The sequence below is a fragment of the Acomys russatus genome, chromosome 14 (genome assembly GCF_903995435.1).
Source record: "Acomys russatus chromosome 14, mAcoRus1.1, whole genome shotgun sequence".
NCBI classification, from domain to species: domain Eukaryota; kingdom Metazoa; phylum Chordata; class Mammalia; order Rodentia; family Muridae; genus Acomys; species Acomys russatus.
In genome coordinates this window covers 33596271-33615761 of record NC_067150.1, presented here as the reverse complement: position 1 = coordinate 33615761, position 19491 = coordinate 33596271, and the positions used below count along the sequence as shown (strand labels likewise).

The 19491-nt window shown below is 46.5% G+C and overlaps 1 protein-coding gene across 1 annotated transcript in view; it reads left to right on the top strand.

Annotated features, from left to right (window-relative positions):
- Sorl1 (sortilin related receptor 1) overlaps positions 1–16501 on the top strand; it is a 162733-nt gene extending 146232 nt beyond the window's left edge. The window contains exons 39-48 of the mRNA XM_051156240.1: positions 554–636; positions 1710–1806; positions 3131–3315; positions 4542–4661; positions 5745–5909; positions 7732–7906; positions 8945–9051; positions 11128–11320; positions 13952–14164; positions 15277–16501. Of these exons, the coding sequence (XP_051012197.1) occupies positions 554–636; positions 1710–1806; positions 3131–3315; positions 4542–4661; positions 5745–5909; positions 7732–7906; positions 8945–9051; positions 11128–11320; positions 13952–14164; positions 15277–15344 (1406 nt within the window). The 3' untranslated portion in view covers positions 15345–16501. The remainder of the gene's footprint in view (positions 1–553; positions 637–1709; positions 1807–3130; positions 3316–4541; positions 4662–5744; positions 5910–7731; positions 7907–8944; positions 9052–11127; positions 11321–13951; positions 14165–15276) is intronic.
- Positions 16502–19491: the final 2990 nt, after the last annotated feature.

The window sequence follows — 19491 nt, the reverse complement described above, 5'->3', positions numbered from 1 at the left end:
TATGCGGAGTGCTTCTTGCATTCCGCAAACTGTGCTTTTTGTTGTATGCAAATGCTGTGAGTGAAATATTGTCATCCTCATTGTGTGACCGAGGGAATCCGGCTTTGGAGAGTCGTGACCTGCCCATAGTCGCCGTGATTATAGTCCAGGCTGACTTTTCCATAGCACCAAGTGTTGCCCTTCACAAAGGACATGAGGGGGCCTGGAACTCTGTTGTCCCTCATAAAGACATCACTCACCCAGATCCTGGCTCTTGAAGAGCCAGGCCAAAGCTGGCCCGTGTAGGGACATTGATACAGGGAAGCTTAATAGGTTCAGCCTAAATGGCCAGGCCAGCTGACTGAGGCAAGTGTGCTGTGTGTTTACCAAGCAACTGCAGGTCCAGTCTCCACCAGGGAAATGGTGGTGGAAGAGGTGGATGGATAAAGCCAGCTGGAGTGCCCTTGAATTCCTCTGCTGAAAGGCCACTTTGTCTGTTGAGATGAACGCAGTGACGTTCCACTTTCCTCGCTTTTCACACTGTGGTTTCTCTTTGATTCTTTTCTCTTTTCAGCGATCCAAGCACCGAGTATCCACATCGACAGCTATGATGAAAGTTCTTTGAGCTTTACCCTGACCATGGACGGTGGTATCAAGGTAATTGGGTGTTCTCGGGCTGGCAGCTGGGTGGGGCTTTCCTTTGTGTGGGAACTCACATGACTCAGGGCAGGGAGATTAGGGAAGATGAAGGGGCTGATCCGGTGGCCCTGAAATATCAGACCTAGGTTGTTCCCTTTCCCCCACGAAGAGCAACTGGAGTCTCCGCATGTAATTTCTCTGCCCCCAGCCTGGTGCCTTTCTTCTTTAACCATATAATTAAATGGTTCACAGCTCCAGTGCACAGAAAGACGGTGGTGTTAAGAGAATATGTGCGCCCTGTAATTTTCATCTTTATTGGATTTCCTGGTACTCGGTGCTCATGGAGAAGTTTCCATTGTGGTAGAGCAACCTTCTTGGGACTATCGAATGCCTTGGAAACCCGTCTGCCCTGTGTCTCTCATAGCCACCACCCTGTCTCTCCTCCTCAGCTACCACTGGTCCCTTGGAGCATCCATTTGCGCACCACGCTCCACCACGCGTATCTGTCCCTGTGGTCTTGCAAATTGAAATCCACTTCTACAGTATCATTTTCCATCTGCTGGTTTCTCTTTCTGTGCCTCTCCACCCGTGATGTTGGGGCAGGGTGGTCTTCAGAGTCCTTCTGCCATCCGCTTAAGAATGTTTAATATTCTGTTCTTAGTTTTCAAAGAGCACTACTAGAACAGATGGCTTAGAGTGGGCCTTTGTTGTTAGTATTTGGTCGTGAAGACATTTTTTTCCCCCACGTTTTCACAGATGTAATGATTTTTAGTTTAGAACCTTCTCTAATGGAGAATTTGGAGAAGGTGGTCTTCCCTGATTTTGTGTGTCTTATAAACCAGCCTTTGTATTGACCTCTTAGCCTTGACTAAGAGGACAACCTGAGTTGAGGTCTCCCTTTAACTTCCACTTACTATAAATAACTGAATTTATTTAATGGTAGGATAAATAGAAGCTGATTAAAACTCAGATCAAACACCTGTCCACAGAAAGAGACCAGGCAGCTGAAGAGGCCAACCCTGCCTGGTGCATTCAGTGTGTCCCCTGACTTTGTCAGCTGATCCTGTCACATGCTTTCTGGTTCTTGGCAGGTCAATGGCTATGTGGTGAACCTTTTCTGGTCATTTGATGCCCACAAGCAAGAAAAGAAAACCTTGAACTTCCGAGGAAGTTCTCTGTCATACAAAGGTAACTCCCCAGAGCTACATTGCTATGTAAGTAGGAAGGAGTAAGCCAGATGGTGCTTTTCTGGGAGCAGAGCTTGTGTGGGGAGACTGAAGTGGGACTTGCTGGAGATGGTTCTGCATAGACAGTTCTTGCCCACTGAGGATGCTGTCTGCATCCTCCTGACTCAGGCGGAGGGTCTTTAGTTGCTGGCTTCTTAAGGCTTCTTCTAAACCTGCTGGTCCTTAAAGGAAGCTGGATCAGAGGAGGAGGACCCTATAAGAAGCCAGGTTCACTCCTCTGGGTGGTTTTGTACTAAGAACCCAGCCAGATTCCATTACCTGCTTCAAGGGTTACTCCCTCTCAGCTAGTAAGAGGTCGCATATGGCCTGGTGTGCGATTGGCATTCAGCAAAGATTTGTCAACTCTGTGGAAGAACAGCCAAATGAAAGGAGGAGGTGTTCCAGTCCTCACTTAGGTCTGTGCAAAGTGAGAGCTCTATTGAAATGATTTTATCTGAAGATAGCCTCACAGGATGATTTCAATGTATTTCTAAGAGAAACTCTTCCATACCAAAAGCTGCTTGTGGGTGCTGTGAATGGCTTGGGAGCTTTCTCCTTTCCTCTTCTTCCAGACTGTTTGAGAAGGACTGATGATGGTAGTTCTGTTTCCTCCTTGTTAGTCTTATGAAACAGAAATCACAGGTGTGCTGTCATCATCATTATTTATTTGTTGTCATTCCATTTTTTCTGTGCTGGGGATTAAGCCGAGGGCCTTGTGTATGCTAGGCTGATAGTCCTTGGGTTTTTATATCCCATAACGCTCAGGTTGGCCAGATATTCCCTTTGTAGCTCAGGCTCCCCTCATACTGGGAGTTCTCCCACCAGCTGAGTGCTTGGATTATAACTATGAGCTTAACTGGGATTGCTTTCATGAGCGTGAGTGGCTGATCATTTCCGTGGGCAAGGGCAACTTACCAGTGGCTACAAGACTGAGGAAAATGACTCCACATTCCCCAGCCAGTTGGTGTTTACAGCACCAGACACAGAAATGGACGTCCTGTTCACAGACCCACTCTGATTTCCTGGAATAGTGGGATTGATGGCTGTGAGTCTCGGGCCCCCTGTCACACAAGGCCACACAACTGCAGGAAATGTTATGCCAAATGCATGACCTCACAGCCAGCTTTAGAAATTATCCAGTCTCTAAGAATTACATGTGCTGAATACTAGTAAATATTAAATGAATTTGGAAACTATTGAAAAATAGGGTGTGTAAACCCAAACAAATTCTTGGCTGTCACCCCATGTGCGTACATCCGTGGCGTTCCTCATCCTTCTTTTCACAGTGAGCAACCTGACAGCTCACACGTCCTATGAGATTTCTGCCTGGGCCAAGACAGACTTGGGGGATAGTCCTCTGGCCTTTGAGCACATCTTGACCAGAGGCGTCAGACCACCTGCTCCAAGTCTCAAAGCCAAGGCCATCAATCAGACTGCCGTGGAGTGCATCTGGACTGGCCCCAAGAATGTGGTAAGCGGACAAGAATGACCATCCCCAGGTAGTCTGAACCCTCCCCAAGGCCAAGTCCCCAGACACCCATGCAGGGTTCTTCACCTAAACTCAAGCCACCTGCCAGGAGTTACAGGAAGTGGCACTGTTGTCTGGGTCAGACATACTCTGTCCGTCCCTGCTCTGTGCCTAGGGCACCTTCAGACACGTGCATATGCTCACACATCATGTATGCTCTTCAGGCACCCAGCCTCCTGTGCATACACTCAGGAGGAAATATTCTGATCCTACCTTATCTCTCAGCTTGTTCCTTCCCATGTAAACTCATTCAGCTCTCATTCCTTGCTGTACGCTTAACCCAGTTCCCACTTCCTCAATCTGAAATTCCCTAAGCTTCCTACGTAGACCCATGGAATGTTCTTTAAGCATTCCCTTGGTCAAGTGAAGTTCGGGGCCTCTATTGAAGGAATACATTTTCACCCTGGCGAGGACACAGGCCTTGCAATATCCAGCCAATAAATGGTGTGCATCTTCAAGGTCCTCATGGGCAGACAGCCTGCTGGAGGCAACAGTCATTGTCTGTACGCCATGCAGCAGGAGGTTTGGAAGATGGGCTGCCTTGTCAATAGAAGAGCCTATAGGGCACTTCTGCTTACATCTCATTGGCTGACACCTTGTTCTGCTGGCTCTTCCAGCTTCCAGGGTGGAGGGAAAGCAGACTTCTTCCCACCAGGCTTCTACTAAAGGGAAATGGGGAGTGTTGAGGGAGTTGGCTTCATCTGTCCTCCTCTGTCGAGTCCATATGCTGCTGAGAATCCCACATGCCCTTGTCAAGTCCCACAGCTTCCCACCCCTCAGTGTAGGCACTCAGCTCCCCTGTCACTGCTGTTCGATTATACACTGTCACCCCTCCTTAGTAATCCCCTCTTCACTCTGACACCTCATACGGTCCTTGGAATGGCATCCAGCCCTTCTCATTTGCGCTTGTGGCTGACTCGGTCTCCTTTTCCTTCCCTGCCCATCCCTCCCCAAGAAGCAGTTCTGTGTAAACTGGGGCTGCTTCGTGCTCACTTTTGCAGGTGCACACACAGCATGCCCATTCCTAAGCATGGTCAACATGATGAAGGTTAAAGGAAGATTTCTCTGGGTGCTTTAAAAGCGCTTCCAAGGTCTTAAGTTAGCAATTTCAAAGGATAAAGGCACAGACCCATTGGCTGATGGCCTTTTCCTGTCTCTGCCTTTACTAGGTTTATGGCATTTTCTACGCCACATCCTTCCTTGACCTCTACCAAAACCCTAGGAGTCTAACCACTTCGCTCCACAACAAGACAGTCATTGTCAGCAAGGATGAGCAGTATTTGTTTCTGGTAAGTTTCCTACACCAGAGAAACATGGGGTTTCTGAGCTCAACCCTAGAGTGAGGGTACCTAGATTCATCTTCTTTGTAAGTTCCCACAGCCAGTTTCCTAAGTGCAGTGTAGTGGTGGAGTAGTGGTCACTTGGCAAATGAGTCACAATGCCTTTGCTAGAGTCCGCTCCTAGCAAGCCAGCATCTGTAGTGTTACACGTACGTATGCCAAGATGTGCCAAGGGAAAGGGCTGTCCTGCTTTGCTTTCTACCGCTGAGATGATTACTATGACCAGCAGCAACTTGCATAAGAAAAAGTTAAATTCATCCTACAAGTTAGAGTCCATTGTTGAGGGAAGTCAGGGCAGGAACCAGAGGCAGGAGCTGGTGCAGAGGCCATGGAGAAGTCCTGCTGCACTGGCTTGCCTCTTGAGGCTTGCTTAGGCTGTGTTCTTATATAACTCACCACCTGCAGACCTTACCATACCAATTATCAGTTGAGAAAATGTCCCATAGCCTTTCCCATGGGCTAAATGATGGAGGATGCAGTTTTTCAACTGAGGGTCCCTCTTTCCAGATGACTCCAGCTTGTGTAAAGTTAACAACAACAACAACAACAACAACAAAAATGTGGCTAACACATTGGTCAGTGTTACTTGTGAGAACAAAAGATTTGATACAACCTAAATCTTTCAAAGAAAGATTGGTGAAATAAATTATGGCTAATCCATGCAGTAGAATATATAACACCTGTCCAAAAGAAGGTGGCGCTGAATATACCTATATGGAAAAAAAATCCAAATCCATTTCATTCATTTTTAGGAGGGAAAGCATAGTTGTGTAAAAAAGATTTTTAAAATATCAGACGCACATGCCCGTGTGTGTGTGTGTGTGTGTGTGTGTGTGTGTGTGTGTGTGTGTGTGTGTAATGCCTATGCTTACATATGTCTAGGGTATTTCTGGGCAAAGAACTATGCTATATTATTTCATGCTAATTGAATTTTAATCACGATTATGTGTTGTCAGCTTGTGGAAAAGCACTTTAACAGAGGTTGTGTGAGCCCGTGTGGTATTGTTTTTCCTGTGTGTGATTGGGCCCTAGGTCCGGGTGTTGATCCCTTACCAAGGGCCGTCTTCTGACTACGTTGTAGTGAAGATGATCCCAGACAGCAGGCTCCCACCTCGTCACCTGCATGCAGTCCAGATAGGCAAAACCTCAGCAGTCATCAAGTGGGAATCGCCCTATGACTCTCCTGACCAGGATTTGGTGAGTCGGTACAGGCCTCCGTGCTTATTCTTAACATGTTTTGGGTGTGTGGAGTGGGGTCAAGGGGTCTGGTAATATGGCAGGTAACATGGCATAGTAGCTGAGCTCAGCAGGTGTTGTCCCCATTTCTGTATGAACAAAGGCAGATCTTTACAGGGACCCTTTCTGTTTGGCTCACCTCTGTTATTCCTTTCCACCATATTTCTTTGTCTTTTCTCAGCTATCCACATCCCGTTTATTAACCAGAGCTCAATATAAGAAGGCCTGTAGGCCAAATCCAGCCTATGAATTATTTTTTATAAACTAATGTTTAATTGTAACCAGGCCACACCCACCTGCTTACATATGACCTGTTTTTGTGCCACTAGCAATAGAATTACTTGTGGGTGAGATCCTAAGACCCACAAAGCCTAAAATACCTACCGGCTCGACTTCCTCAGAAAGTTTGCTATCCCTTACAAAAATAAAGGACAGGACAGGACACTGATCCTAGAAACATACCCACTCTAACTTACTCTGGACTGCCATGACTTCTGTCCCTCACCCTACAGCACAGCAGTGTGATTCCCTCTCAATGTTGATTCTCATATTCTTCTTAGTACCGAGTTTCCTGTGGGTGCTACGTGTGCCCTTCCCTCTACACTCCTTATATAAGAAGCAGCCTGAGCAGAGCACTTTAGAGCTGAGATTGAGCATCTTCACCCATGGACTTCCTCCTGACAGTATTCAGGAACTGTTGTCATGGTGAAGAGACAGAAGCCTAGCTGCTAATGCAACCATAAACGTGGCTTTTCCCTGCTAATGCCACCATAAATATGGCTTCCTCTGCTAATGTCACGATAAACATGGCTTCCTCTGCTAATATCGTAATAAACATGGCTTTCCCTGCTAATGGCACAATAAATGGGTTTTATGTGCACATTTGGGCTGGTATTTTGGTTTCCTCGCCCATTTTTTCATTAACTCTTCCTCCTTTTCGACATTCCTGCATTCCTTTTCTCCCTTTTTCTTATTTTCCTCTCTCCTTTTTTCTTCCTGCCCCTTTTTTCTTCCCTTTCCCTTCCCACTCTGTACCTAGCTGATACATGTAGTCCTGGAAGTGCATACTTGCTATAAGATGGACTCTGGCTACTCCAAAGACTTCCCAAAGTACATTAAGTCAAACTCTGAGGCTCAGAATAGTCAACCCCATGCCTGGGTTCTCTTTATTCAACCAACTGCACATTGGAAGTATCTGAAAAAAGACTGTGTCTATAGAGTACACATAGACGTTGTTTCCTGTTACTGTTCCCCAAACAAGGCGATAATGTTAACTGCTACATGGCTGTGGCAGGTTGAATGAGAATGCTCCCCTCACCCCTGTAGGCTCATATATTTGAGTACCCAGTCACCGGGGTGTGGAACTATTTGAAAGGATTAGAAGGATTAGGAGGTGTGGCCTTGTTGGAGGAACTGTGTCACTATAGCCCACACCAGGGACAAGCGTGCTTCCCCTCTCCCCCTCCCTCTCCCCCTCCCCCTCCCCCCCTCTCCCTGTGGATCCGGAAGTTAAACTCTTAGCTAGTGCTCCAGAACCATATGCAAAGCCATGCATCCACCATGGTGACAGTGGACTAACCTCCCAAACTGTAAGCAAGCGTCCCATTAAATGCTTTCTTTTATTAGAATAAAGAGACCATGGTGTGTCTCTTCACAGTGACAGAACTGTGACTAAAGCAATGGCATTTACATTATGCAGGGTATTCTTAATAATCAGCAGCTGATTTAAAGTAAAACACCTTGCTTCTGACTGCTACTCAGACCCTCCCTCTGTCTGCCTTAGTTCTACGCAATTGCAGTGAAAGATCTGATAAGAAAGACGGACAGGAGCTACAAAGTCAGGTCCCGCAATAGTACTGTGGAATACAGCCTTAACAAGCTGGAACCTGGAGGCAAATACCATATCCTTGTCCAGCTGGGGAACATGAGCAAGGATTCCAGCATAAAACTCACCACAGGTAAGCCTTGCTGCAAGTAGGCAACCTCATCACCACAGCCTCAGCACAGAAGACAGCCATAGCATCTTAGGACATGCAAACACTGGCCTTCTCTGTCCACGCTACAGAAGACCCAGGCAGGGATACAGGTTTTCCTGGGCTTTGGTGAGGGGGCCATGGTTCAGTGGGCTAAGAAAGACTCTTATTTTCTGTAGTCTCAAAGTCTTTTATAAATATATGTATATATTTAACATATATATATGTGTGTGTATACACACACACACACACACACACACACACACACACATACATGCAATTCGAGGACTTGAACTCAGAGTATCTTGAATGCCAGGCAAGCACTTGATCACTGAGCAACATCCAGTCTCTCTGAATCTTTTTCACACTACCTAACCTCCCTTAGTGTATCTTATAAGAAACTCGACAGTGCCAGGTGCTGTGGTGCATGACTGTAATCCCAGCACTCTGTGAGTTTGAGGCCATTCTGGTCAACATGGAGAAACCTTGTCTTGAAAAACGAAAGAAAAAAAAAAAAAGAAAAATGAGAGAGAGAGAGAGAGAGAGAGAGAGAGTGAGAGCAGACAGTATTTCCCAATGGGGCCAAACATTGCAGCTGAGGACCTGGGCTGTGTCACAGTGGCCCTTTTATTGATTAGGCAGGTAGAATGGAGGGAGACCAGTAGGGAGGTTGTGAGCCAGAGGGTTGGTTAGATTCCTGTCTGGTGAGTGAGCCATGAACTCAGCTGCCTAAACAGCAGCAAATAGTATCAGTGGCTGCAGTCATGTAAGACTAGGTCCAGCTGGCCCATTCTCCGTGTCCTCCTCATGGCCCTGTGTTCAGATGTAACTTGTTCTCCCTCCTTGTTCCTTGCTGCCTCTGCTTGCTATCTGCTTTTGTCTGCCCTTGAGTCCCTAGGGCCTATAATTTTAGATATCATCCGGATCTCATGGGAGCATTTTCCAACCTCTTTTTCTAGATGAGAAAACAAATGTTCTGATACGTGTCTACTAATTTCAAGTTGCTTAATTTTTCATTTTCAGTTTCATTATCAGCACCCGATGCCTTAAAAATCATAACAGAAAATGACCATGTTCTTCTCTTCTGGAAGAGCCTAGCTCTGAAGGAAAAACAGTTCAATGAAAGCAGGGTAAGTCCCTCGAGCATCCCCAATGGCTTTGGACCACTAGTTGCCACAGCATTTTAGAGATAAGTTCCTCAACAACAGGCTGGCAGACAGGGTGAAGAAGGAAGGTGTAAGCATCAGGCAAGCGTGACTCTGAGAATGAAATGAAAGACGTTTGCAGATTAGTGAAATGCTTGTGCTGCCCACTAAGCACAAGGTCCACTGTGCTCAGCACTCTCCAGCCACAGGCTTGACCTTGGAAGAAAGAAATGGGTGGGGATCTCATGTCGCTTCCATAAGCTGACTGTGCTCAGCGCTAGAGCCAGGAACACCACCCTTCCCCTGCCCTTTGACAGCTAGGCTGTCATTCCCGCACCAGGAAGCTGAGCCACACTCTCAGCTGAGACCTGGTCATTGTCTCCTCAGAATAATTAGAAGGAGCAAGAAGGTACTTTTTGGCTTGAGAAAAAATGCCTTTGTGTTGCTATTGGCGGGCCAGTACTCTGTCCACCATGGGAAGGAAGGGACTCATTATTGAATAGAGCTAGCTGGCTTGGTCCCCTTGGATGTAAAGTATGAGCACAGTAGGGCTGCAATGATCCAGCTGTGGTCACCTGGAGGAACGGTGTAGGCAAAGAGGCCAGGGGCCTAACACAGTGTCATGTGAGAGCCAGGCTCAGGTACACCTTGACAGTCCTCACCGCCTGTGAGACTCCTCCCAGCTCCCATAGCTGTGGTAGCTACATGGTAAAGGTCCTTAAGTACATCAGGTGCACCCAGCAATAGTCCGGGTTTGAAACAGGTACTGAGCAGGAATGCATTCCAGCAGTGTGAGCAGGAGAAGACAGGCCCCTAGCCAGGGAACGACAAAGACATCAAGCCCGCAAAGAACTCTGGGGGAATAGTGGCAGCCTGGGAAACAGCTGGGGAGTGGCATTCTGAGACTGTAAATTGGTTCAAAGTTCTGGAAGGCTCTTTGATAATACTCATCAAAACAAATCGAAATGTTCACATTCCTTGGTCTAAATGTTATGTACTCTACATCGTGATAGAAAGAGAAAAGGCAAGTATAGGTGGCCGATGCCTGTGTGCATTGTTGCATTGTTACGTAGTTTACAAATATTCTACACTGGGTTTACACCTGCTTGTGAGAAGGGGGGTGGGCGTGAGATGCCAGGCTGGTGTTGGGAAGCCCAGATTGGGGGCCAATTGCTATTAAGGGAGCCTATCTGGGCAGCAGAAATCCAGCTTTAGGTTGAGAGTACAGGTCAGTGTTCCATTTGTAGTAAGGGATGCTGGCACAAGTGTAGTGCCACATGTGTGTGCATGCAAACACACACACACACTCAGCATTAGAGACAGATCAGTGGAGTAGTGAACCAAGAGACTGATTTTGTGGTGGTTTTGTGGTGCAGACAGAGTTTGACACTGGAAGTCTGGAGGGCAGCAGAGACACTGGCCACCGTTCTGATCCCAGCTGGCAGTGTGGGCCTTACCTATCACTTTCCTAGCACAACAGTCAGGGACTTCAGGGGCACCTAGGGAAGAGATTGTTTCACACCATCCTCCTGTGAATAGAGGCCTCAATCTGCTTAAGTACTGCAGTGTCACCATCAGGCTGCCTGGGTCTGGAATCAGCCTAGAAAGAGCTAAAAAGCAAGGGGACAGGAAGTGAATGGTGGTGGTCTTCCAACAGTCTATTGTAGGGAGGCACAGCCTTCCTTTTCTGATTGCATGTTCCCTAGTCTTGCCTGTACCCAAAGCCACCAGAAAGTGTGACTAGTCAAACCCCTTACTTCAAAGTGTTACCAAGGCATTGGTTTTGCTGGACACAAGCAGCTGCGCCTGCATCTTGTGTATGATGGTTGAAATGGTTCTTCTGCAGCCATACGTTGCACTTCCTCCAAAGTAGGCAAAGTCCTGCGTTCTCAGTTTACTATGGCAACCACATTCATCAAAATAACTAGAAAGAAGTGTAAAGTATGTTAGTATCCATAAAAGCCTGCAGTAAGGACTTACCTATAGCTGGAGCTAGTTATAGAAACCCTTACAGATCCCTTAGCCAAACCTCTGAATGGTCTAATGTGTGCTTGCTTACAGGGCTACGAGATACACATGTTTGACAGTGCTATGAATCTCACCGCTTACCTTGGGAATACTACTGACAATTTCTTTAAAGTGTCCAACCTGAAGATGGGTCATAATTACACTTTCACGGTCCAAGCTCGATGTCTGTTTGGCAGCCAGATCTGTGGGGAGCCTGCCGTGCTGCTGTTCGACGAACTGAGCTCCGGTGAGCTGCTGTGTGGCCGCCCTGTCTGTGTCCTGTTCTGAGGAAGGAGAGGGGTGCGACGGGTTTTCTGATGATCCTTCTCAAACACATTTCAAATGCTGCCTGTGTGTCAAAGAAGTTCATTTAGGGCCTGGCACGGTGGTGCACGCCTGTAATCCCAGCACTCGGGGAGGCAGAGGCAGGTAGATCTATGTAGGTTAGAGGCCAGCCTGGTCTACAGAGTGAGTCCAGGACAGCCAAGGCTATATAGAGAAACCTTATCTCGAAAAACAAACAAAAAAAAAAAAAAGAAAGGAAGGAACAAAGAAAAAAAGGAAGGAAGTCATGTAGGTGCCAATTTAGTTGGGTACGGATGTACTTAATAAATACTTCTTGTCAGGCCATAGTACTGGTACAGAAAGTACTGGGAGTTGGTATATTGGTTACTTTGTTGAGAAGCCAGTTGAGAGTAGAAGGCTTTGGCTGGTGGTTTCAAGAGGTATGTCCACCATGGAGAAGACATGGCAGCAGGGGTCTGAGGCAGCTGCTTAGCAACCAGCAACTAGGACTCAGTAGAAGAAAGGTGAGTGCTTAGCTCCCTGCTTTTCTTCCTTCATTACATACAAGCCCCAAGTCCACAGAGACAAGGAAGGTGCCACCTACAGCAAAGGTGGGTATACCCCGTCACTTACTCCCATGAAGGAGCCTCACAGAAACACCCGGAAATGTCTCTCTACCTTTTACATGGTTGAGGAATCCAGTCAAGCTGACAGTGGAAAATGAACCATAGCACTAGATGTTGGTACTTTCTCACTGGAGCCTTTGATATGCTGACAGAGCCCTAATTCTCCATGCCATTAGCCCATCCCAATACATAGTGCTAGCACTTTCTATCAGGACCTGGCATCTCTAGCTTTGGGACACACAGATAGCAGCATCAGGCCATATTACGGCTTTACAAGGCAAGTCTGCTTCCGTTGTGGTTGCTTGGCCAGGGCTTCACTGTCTTACTGCTAGACTTTACGGTTGCCTTTATTTCTAGCCAAGAATGAGGCAGGGTTGCTGTTAAGTGTTTGCTCGCTAAGCTTCCTGGGCTGGGGCAGGGATGGGACTTCTTCAGGATAAACATTCTCTTAGAGGATGGTCGTCTTCTTCTTCTTCTTCTTCTTCTTCTTCTTCTTCTTCTTCTTCTTCTTCTTCTTCTTCTTCTTCTCCTTCTTCTACCTCTCTTTGGAGAGTCATGACATAGTCAAGGCTCTGGTAAGGTTCTACAGAAAAGAAACAGCAAAACTCCTGATAATAAACTTTTTCCTTAATAAGTCCTGGTTTTAGGCAAAACCAGTTATTAGTCTGTGAAATACACATTGGGAAAAACTGTCGTGAGGGCCCCTGACAGCTGCTTTTAGGGAGTCAAGCTGCTTGGGATTGCAGAGGTCCAACCCTTCCTCCGAGCTCCACCCAGGGAGTATTCCTTTAATTTACCACCTCACCAGTGAGATAGGGTGGACAATATTAACTTCTTGGCCAGAAAATGAAAGAAATTTAAGTAGAGATAGTGAATTGCTAGATTGGGCTGACAAGATATGTCTCTTTTCTGTTCCATTTTGATGGGCACTCTGTCTGGCTGAATCCCTGCTTTCTGCGTGAAAGGGGAGATGGCTTGTATCATTTTCCCCCCATACCAGGGAGCAACCCCAAGATCTATAGAGACTATGTCCAAGGAAAAGACCACCCTGCCTCCTTTGCTAAAACTGATTCCAAAGCTCCCTTTTCCTGCCCCAAGTTCAGACTAGCCCCAAGATTTGTAATGTGAAAAGTCTACTTGCTCACATGACCATGGTTCATACTCTATCGGATATGGCGTTTAAGAATGGGGAATGGCCGTCGTGGCCCCTCTGAAGAGCCCCAGGGGTACTGATCTATCAGTAGCCATCTGACGCCCACAGTTGTTTTAAGACCTTGGGAAAAGCAGCCTCCTTATCGGGTTATAGACAGCTAAGTGGCTTAGGAGCAAATTTTTTAAAATGCCAACTGCATATGGAAACATTGGTTCCCTTTTTTGAAGTGAAAGAGGGAGGGAAAAAAAACCCATAAAACTCTGTGAGCTGTTGAGTCGGGGATGGGGGGTGGGGGTGGGGGGGGGGAGAGGGCGTGTTGCAGTAAAGGAGTCTCATTTCCATCACTTAACGGAGCTTCAGGTAATTGCAGTGCAGAGTGACTTTGGTGCCAAGTAGGGGGAAATAATTGCAATCTCGTTAATTAGTGGTCTGATTTCACATCCTCTTATGCAAGGCGAGCAAGCGGCCTTAAGTAATAATGCTAATGAAATCAGTATTGATGCCCCAACAAAGGTCTCCCTTCCAAGAGATTATCTAAAGAACCAACAAGGCAGTGATTAGGAATCTAATGTAATTACTGTATTTGCATGTGCAAGGCCCACGGTCTACGGACCCACAAGGACTTGGGAAACATCAGGTTTCATGCATGTGCTGGAACATGCCACACAAGAAAAGCAAGCTGGTTGTCTGTCGGAACCCTTGCAAATTCTGGGCTTTGCCTTTCTTTCTATTCCGGCGGGTGGGCGGGGCATGGAGAAGTTGCAGGCGCTCAGGTAGGTGGCTGGCTCACTGGCTGGGAATGCTGCCTCCTCAGGTGGAGATACAGCAGCGGTCCAGGCTGCCAGGTCGACTGATGTTGCGGCTGTGGTGGTTCCTATCTTGTTCCTGATCCTGCTGAGCCTGGGTGTTGGCTTTGCTGTCCTCTACACAAAGCACCGCCGCCTACAGAGCAGCTTCACTGCTTTCGCCAACAGCCACTACAGCTCCAGGCTGGGCTCCGCCATCTTCTCCTCTGGGGATGACCTGGGTAAGTAGCCAGGGGTACCAGGGGCAAACAAACACCATGGAAGTGAGGGACGTGATCGAGGAAGACTTTTAGCTCACCCTTTCAGGACACGTGTCACTCCAGTACTCCCACTGTCTGGGGTCTTTGCTTAATCAGAAAACCGAATTCCCTTTGGTTGTGCAGTTCTGGGAAGAAGTGGAAAGGTACCCTTTAAACAGGGAGTCCTAGGCCCTTGGGTAGATATCCTCAATTTAAAGACAAAAGCCTCAAGTGTGACCATCGGACCTTGCTCTAACCTTCCCTCTGGAGAGCTTCAAGAAAAAAGTAGCTCATCTCCGGTCCTCTTCTGCATGAAGCTCTTGAGCCAGCCTCTGCCGGCTGCTCGCTCTGTGGGGTGACGCACAAGATGGGGAAGGGAAGTCCTTGGAGTCCCCGTGAGAAGTCTTTGCAGGATACGAGCCCTAAGCTGAGAGAGCTAGGAGCCAGGTGATGTAATAAAGTGGGTGTGAACGTCAAGGCCCCAGGCATGAGTTTGTGGGTTCACTTCTCCTGTAGACTGGCTAGTTGTTCCTGCTCTTCTGTCTGTCAGGTAGTGTTTTCCGCTCCAGTGATCCCCTGAGATCCCCTGAACTCCCGGGCCTTCTTGCTACTCAGCAAGCACCTTGAATGACTAAGGGGGGCTCTTTTCTGTTGGCCTATCGGGCTACTAAATGCTAATCACCGGGAGTCTCAAAGGGACAGCCATGAAAACTGGGGGGCTGCCCGCAAAATTCTTAAGCCCTTATTCCCCATCTCTTGTTTCCTCAGAGCAGCTCAGATTTAAAAGGGGAGGATGGAGGTTACTCAAGTGGGAGAAGCCGACCCACCCATTTAGCTATAGGAGAAGAGAGTCAGTCGCCTTCCCACAGAGTTTACTTCAAATGACTACTAAAATATGTGTGGTCACTTAGGGGTGGGGGGGGGGGGGGGCGGTGACAAGAGCATGATGGAGGAAAGCCAAGGAGGGGAGGGTTCAGGACTAGTTAGTAGTGTTGGTTTGCCTGGGATTGTTGTAAGCCCATGGCCGAGTGGTGGTATGGGGGGCCATTTACCACTCTGCAGGAACTCACCAAGGCCTGACTTTTTATCTCCAGGAGAAGACGATGAAGACGCTCCTATGATAACTGGATTCTCAGACGATGTCCCCATGGTGATAGCATGAAGGAGCTTTTCTCATTAGAAACCAAATGGTGTAAATATTTTATTTGATAAAGATAGTTGATGGTTTATTTTAAAAGATGCACTTTGAGTTGCAATATGTTATTTTTATATGGGCCAAAAACCACAACAACAACAACAAAAAAAAAAAAAAAAAAAAAAAAAAAAAAAGGAAAGAAAGGAATGAATAAACTTTGTAGTATCAACTGTGAACTTGAAACCAGGTTGATTTTAGTGACCACATTGCTTTGATTTGACAGTGATGTCGTCTTACAGGGCTGTGCTTGCTGGGCATGCTTTTAAGTCTGTGAGATCATGTTGGTTCATTCAGTTGACCATTCTTTTTATTTTTCTAAGACACAGAAATGTATTTAATAAAAACTCAAGAGAGAGTGGTGGGTGGACTACATTCTCCTTGAAAACTGCTCAGATTTTACATCTTGCTTGGATTTAGTTTACATAAGCGTGTGGGTATCTTGTGGGGAAGGTCTTGTTCTATTGCTTTTGTTAATTTATTGGGACTTTGTATAAGGCCATATTTTAATGGCTGTCTGAAACTCCGTGTGTTAAGGGCCCCTTGCCCATCAGGGAGGGCCAGAGTGGGGAGCAGGAGCAATCTGTTCTTATTTGCTCATGTTTCAGGGACAGATCTTTGGCAGAAGAGAATTCTGAGTCAGTGCTAGAGTCCACTTCAACTGCACTGCAGCCTGGGAAGGCCTGCATGCAGCCCCCTGTTTTGTAGGAAACCATGGGCCTTTACTGTGCATGTCTCTGTACAAAGTGTACCTCTGGAAGCTGCCAAGTGATAACACTCCTTTCTTATACACTGGGATCATTGTCACTTGAAAAAAAATTACTGTAGTTGTGGGAGAAAGTTCTAGATCTGTGCCATGGTAGATATGCATTGCAAATATAGAATGCCATGCCTCCATTTTAAATTTGAGTTTTCCTTTTGTTTTTACTCACCACCAAAGACTCTCAAATGTAAAATTTTTATATTGGGTTTGAACCACTGGATTGTCTTCAAAAGTCCATACTGATATATGCAGTCATTTTGAATTTGGTCAGTGCCTTCTCTGGATCCCTCCCCTTTCTTTCCACCTCCCTAGCCTGTGCCCCCACCCACCTATCCATAGAGAGTGCTGTAGGCATTGTCAAGGATGCAGTGATCGAAACCTTTGACGTCTCTGTCAGTAGATGTGCTCATTTGCTTTTTCTGTGAAACACCGTGTATGTCTAAACACAGCCCCCGGCCCCCTCTTGTTTCATGCCATGGCCACTTGAAAAGTTCTGCGGACTCCTCTGTGGCCTCAGCTTATCCTTCAGCCCGGCGTGTAGGCACCAATGTCCAGTGTGTCGCGACTTGTGTTGCATGTGCAACCTCACTGAGGATTTCTTCCCAGCGGAAAAAGCAACAAGCTCTGTGAATAACCCAAAGTTATGCCTCTGAACACATGTTTTCTATATGCAAGCTGTATGAACCTGCCTCTCTTCCAGGCAGTATGTCCCTCCTCACAAGTGCTTGGTTTCTTTTAACTTAAAGGATCATTCTTGGCTGGTAATAGAGTCTCAGGTTACCTGAGGATTGTCTGGAAAATAAGAGCCAAATTTTTTAAAGGCTATATACATATGTTAATTGAGCATTTTGACCTGTAGGTACATAGTGTGCTGTGTGGCTGTAGTCCTGGTATCAAATGCTAGGAATAAGGAGTCTCCTTACAACTTATTTTTTTCCCTCTTTCCTCTCACCTCTTTTTCACTATTCCCCTTCCCCCAACCCCCCGACCCGCCATTTCTTCAGCTTTATCTTGTCTTGCTTTGAAGTTTTGCTCAGTGTTCCTCCAGTCTTACCACCTGCACTTAAATAAAGTCTTTAAGGATCTGAAAGATTAACAGTCTGGTGGGAGGCAAGCCATTGAATTGAACCACTAGGAAAGTCTATTTTCTCCTTTTCTTTTCCTGCCAAGTTTTTGGTGGCATTTGTAGAAGCTGGTGTAAAAAGGCATTGAGGCATTATTTTCTATTATTCCTCAGGCAAGCCTTTTCACACAGCATATGTCTCTGGCAGGCAACGTGGGTTGTTGCTAAGTATCAAGACCAGTCTCCAGGGCTTCCCGATGCTGAACCGTAGTACTGTACAGACCCACCACCACCCCTCTCCCCGGAAGATGCACTGTGCTGTTTGACAACATATAGCCATTCAAGGCTAGAGTATTTTATATAAATAGAAGAGCTGAGGTCCTGAAGACCAAGCCAGATAGATGCAGCTATGTGTAAATTGTATATTTTATGTGTGTGTGTGTGTGTGTGAAATTTTCAAGCACGCACTCCCTATTTCCCTCTGCTTAGCTTTGTGGAGGTTTTGATGTATCTGTGTCACCTGCAAGAGTCCAGAGGTTGGAGTGGCAGTAGGAAAGGAAAACTAAGCTATGTGAGGTCTTGCAAAGTTCCCAGCTCACAGGCGATGGAATATGCTGGAACACTGGTTACTTGGGTTCCTGTGGACTGTATAGAAGCAGATTTTTCTCCTTCCTATGTCAAATCCCCTTTGAGCTTTGTGGGACATGGGTCTGTGTGCATGGAGTGACAGGAGAGTTCCTCCAGGGACTGGGCAGAGGGGGCCCATCTGAGCAGGCAAGTAAGACTCTCCATCACTTTGTGCTGCCTGGCAAGCTGGGGAGCTCAGCTTGCTGCTGGGCAACTGGCTGGCACTCTGACTTTGGGAGGAGTGAGTAGCTCTTGAGGCTCCATCTTTGATTGCATCACTAGGTCTGATTGCAAGCTCGCAGGAGACATTCACTTGCGTGTTCTCTCCTGCCCAGGTGGCCTGCTAGACTAAATTATACACTCCAATGTGTAGAACAGGCCCCTCAAAAGGCACGAGGTATATAAAAGGGAGCCAGGAAGGCCAGTGGTGTGTTGATTGAGCCCCTTACATATAATCACCCATGTCTCTTGGATGCACCTTGCCATCAGGTGCTCCCCTGAGGAGCTCTGTAAAACTCTATTGTCCTGGTTCCAAACCCCATCTCATAGGTTAGTTCTCTGTGCCATGAAGAGAGCCACGGTGAGATCCTGAGACCCCTCTTCCTTCAGCAGAGAGGTGAGGGGTCCCCCTCAGGAGAGATTCAGACACATAACTAAATTGAACACCACCACCCCAGTGCAGTTGTAAGAATCAACTGTAAGCTCTGCAGAAGCTTCCTCGTGTTGGGATTGCATCTCGACATTCCTACGATGTTTTTCTTAGTTGGAGTGTGTGCTGCCCTTCAGGTACAACTTTTGTGTAATAAAAGCCAGAGCATTATGTTTCTATAGACTACTTTCTATGCAAGCCTGAGATGTGCAATAGATAGCAAGAGATGTGCAACGTCGGCCACGTAGACGAGCAGTGCATTCTCAGATGGAATCCCACCGCTGATTGTGGCTGAGGGAGGATCGGTTGCATGTGTCTCTGCCCACTCATTTTGAGCAGCCATGTTATAAATTTAATCACCAGAGCCGAGCGATAACCCAAGAATGGTATTGGTTTCATGTGTAGTAACTGCAATGGGCTGAGCATGAATGCCAAAGTGGAACATTGCCCTCAGATATTCCATATTACTCCTCGTTTAAAGACTCTTGTTAAGACTTATTAAACACTTTAGGCAAAGTCAGAAGTATCTGCAGCAAAATAAAGGCCTGTTCTGCTCTTATTTAAAGTGAAACACTGTGTACTTGTTTCTCTCCAAAGTAAAATTAGGTATTTATAACTTCAGTCGCCTTGCTAGGTTTCCAAGTCACTGATTTCTGCTGAAGATTTTACTACATTGTTGCACAATTTTAAGATAATTTTCTTGTCTTGGTGTCAACTTTTTTCACTGAATAAATTTAACTGGGTTTAAAAAAATAAAATAATAAAATAAGGACGCTGCCATCACCTATTTAAATATCTACTGTGTGTGTGTGTCTTAAGTTGTTCTTTTGAGTGCAATAAAGATGGCTAACATCGTCTCCAAACACCAGCTGATTTGTGTCTTTGAAAGGGGTATTTATGTCATAGAGGAGAGAACATTAAGACCTGGGATAATTTTGTTATTAAGGAGCTAGTGTCAGATGGTGGATCCCTGAAGAACACAATGTCTGTGTGTTGGCTGATGAGTCGGGGGCGT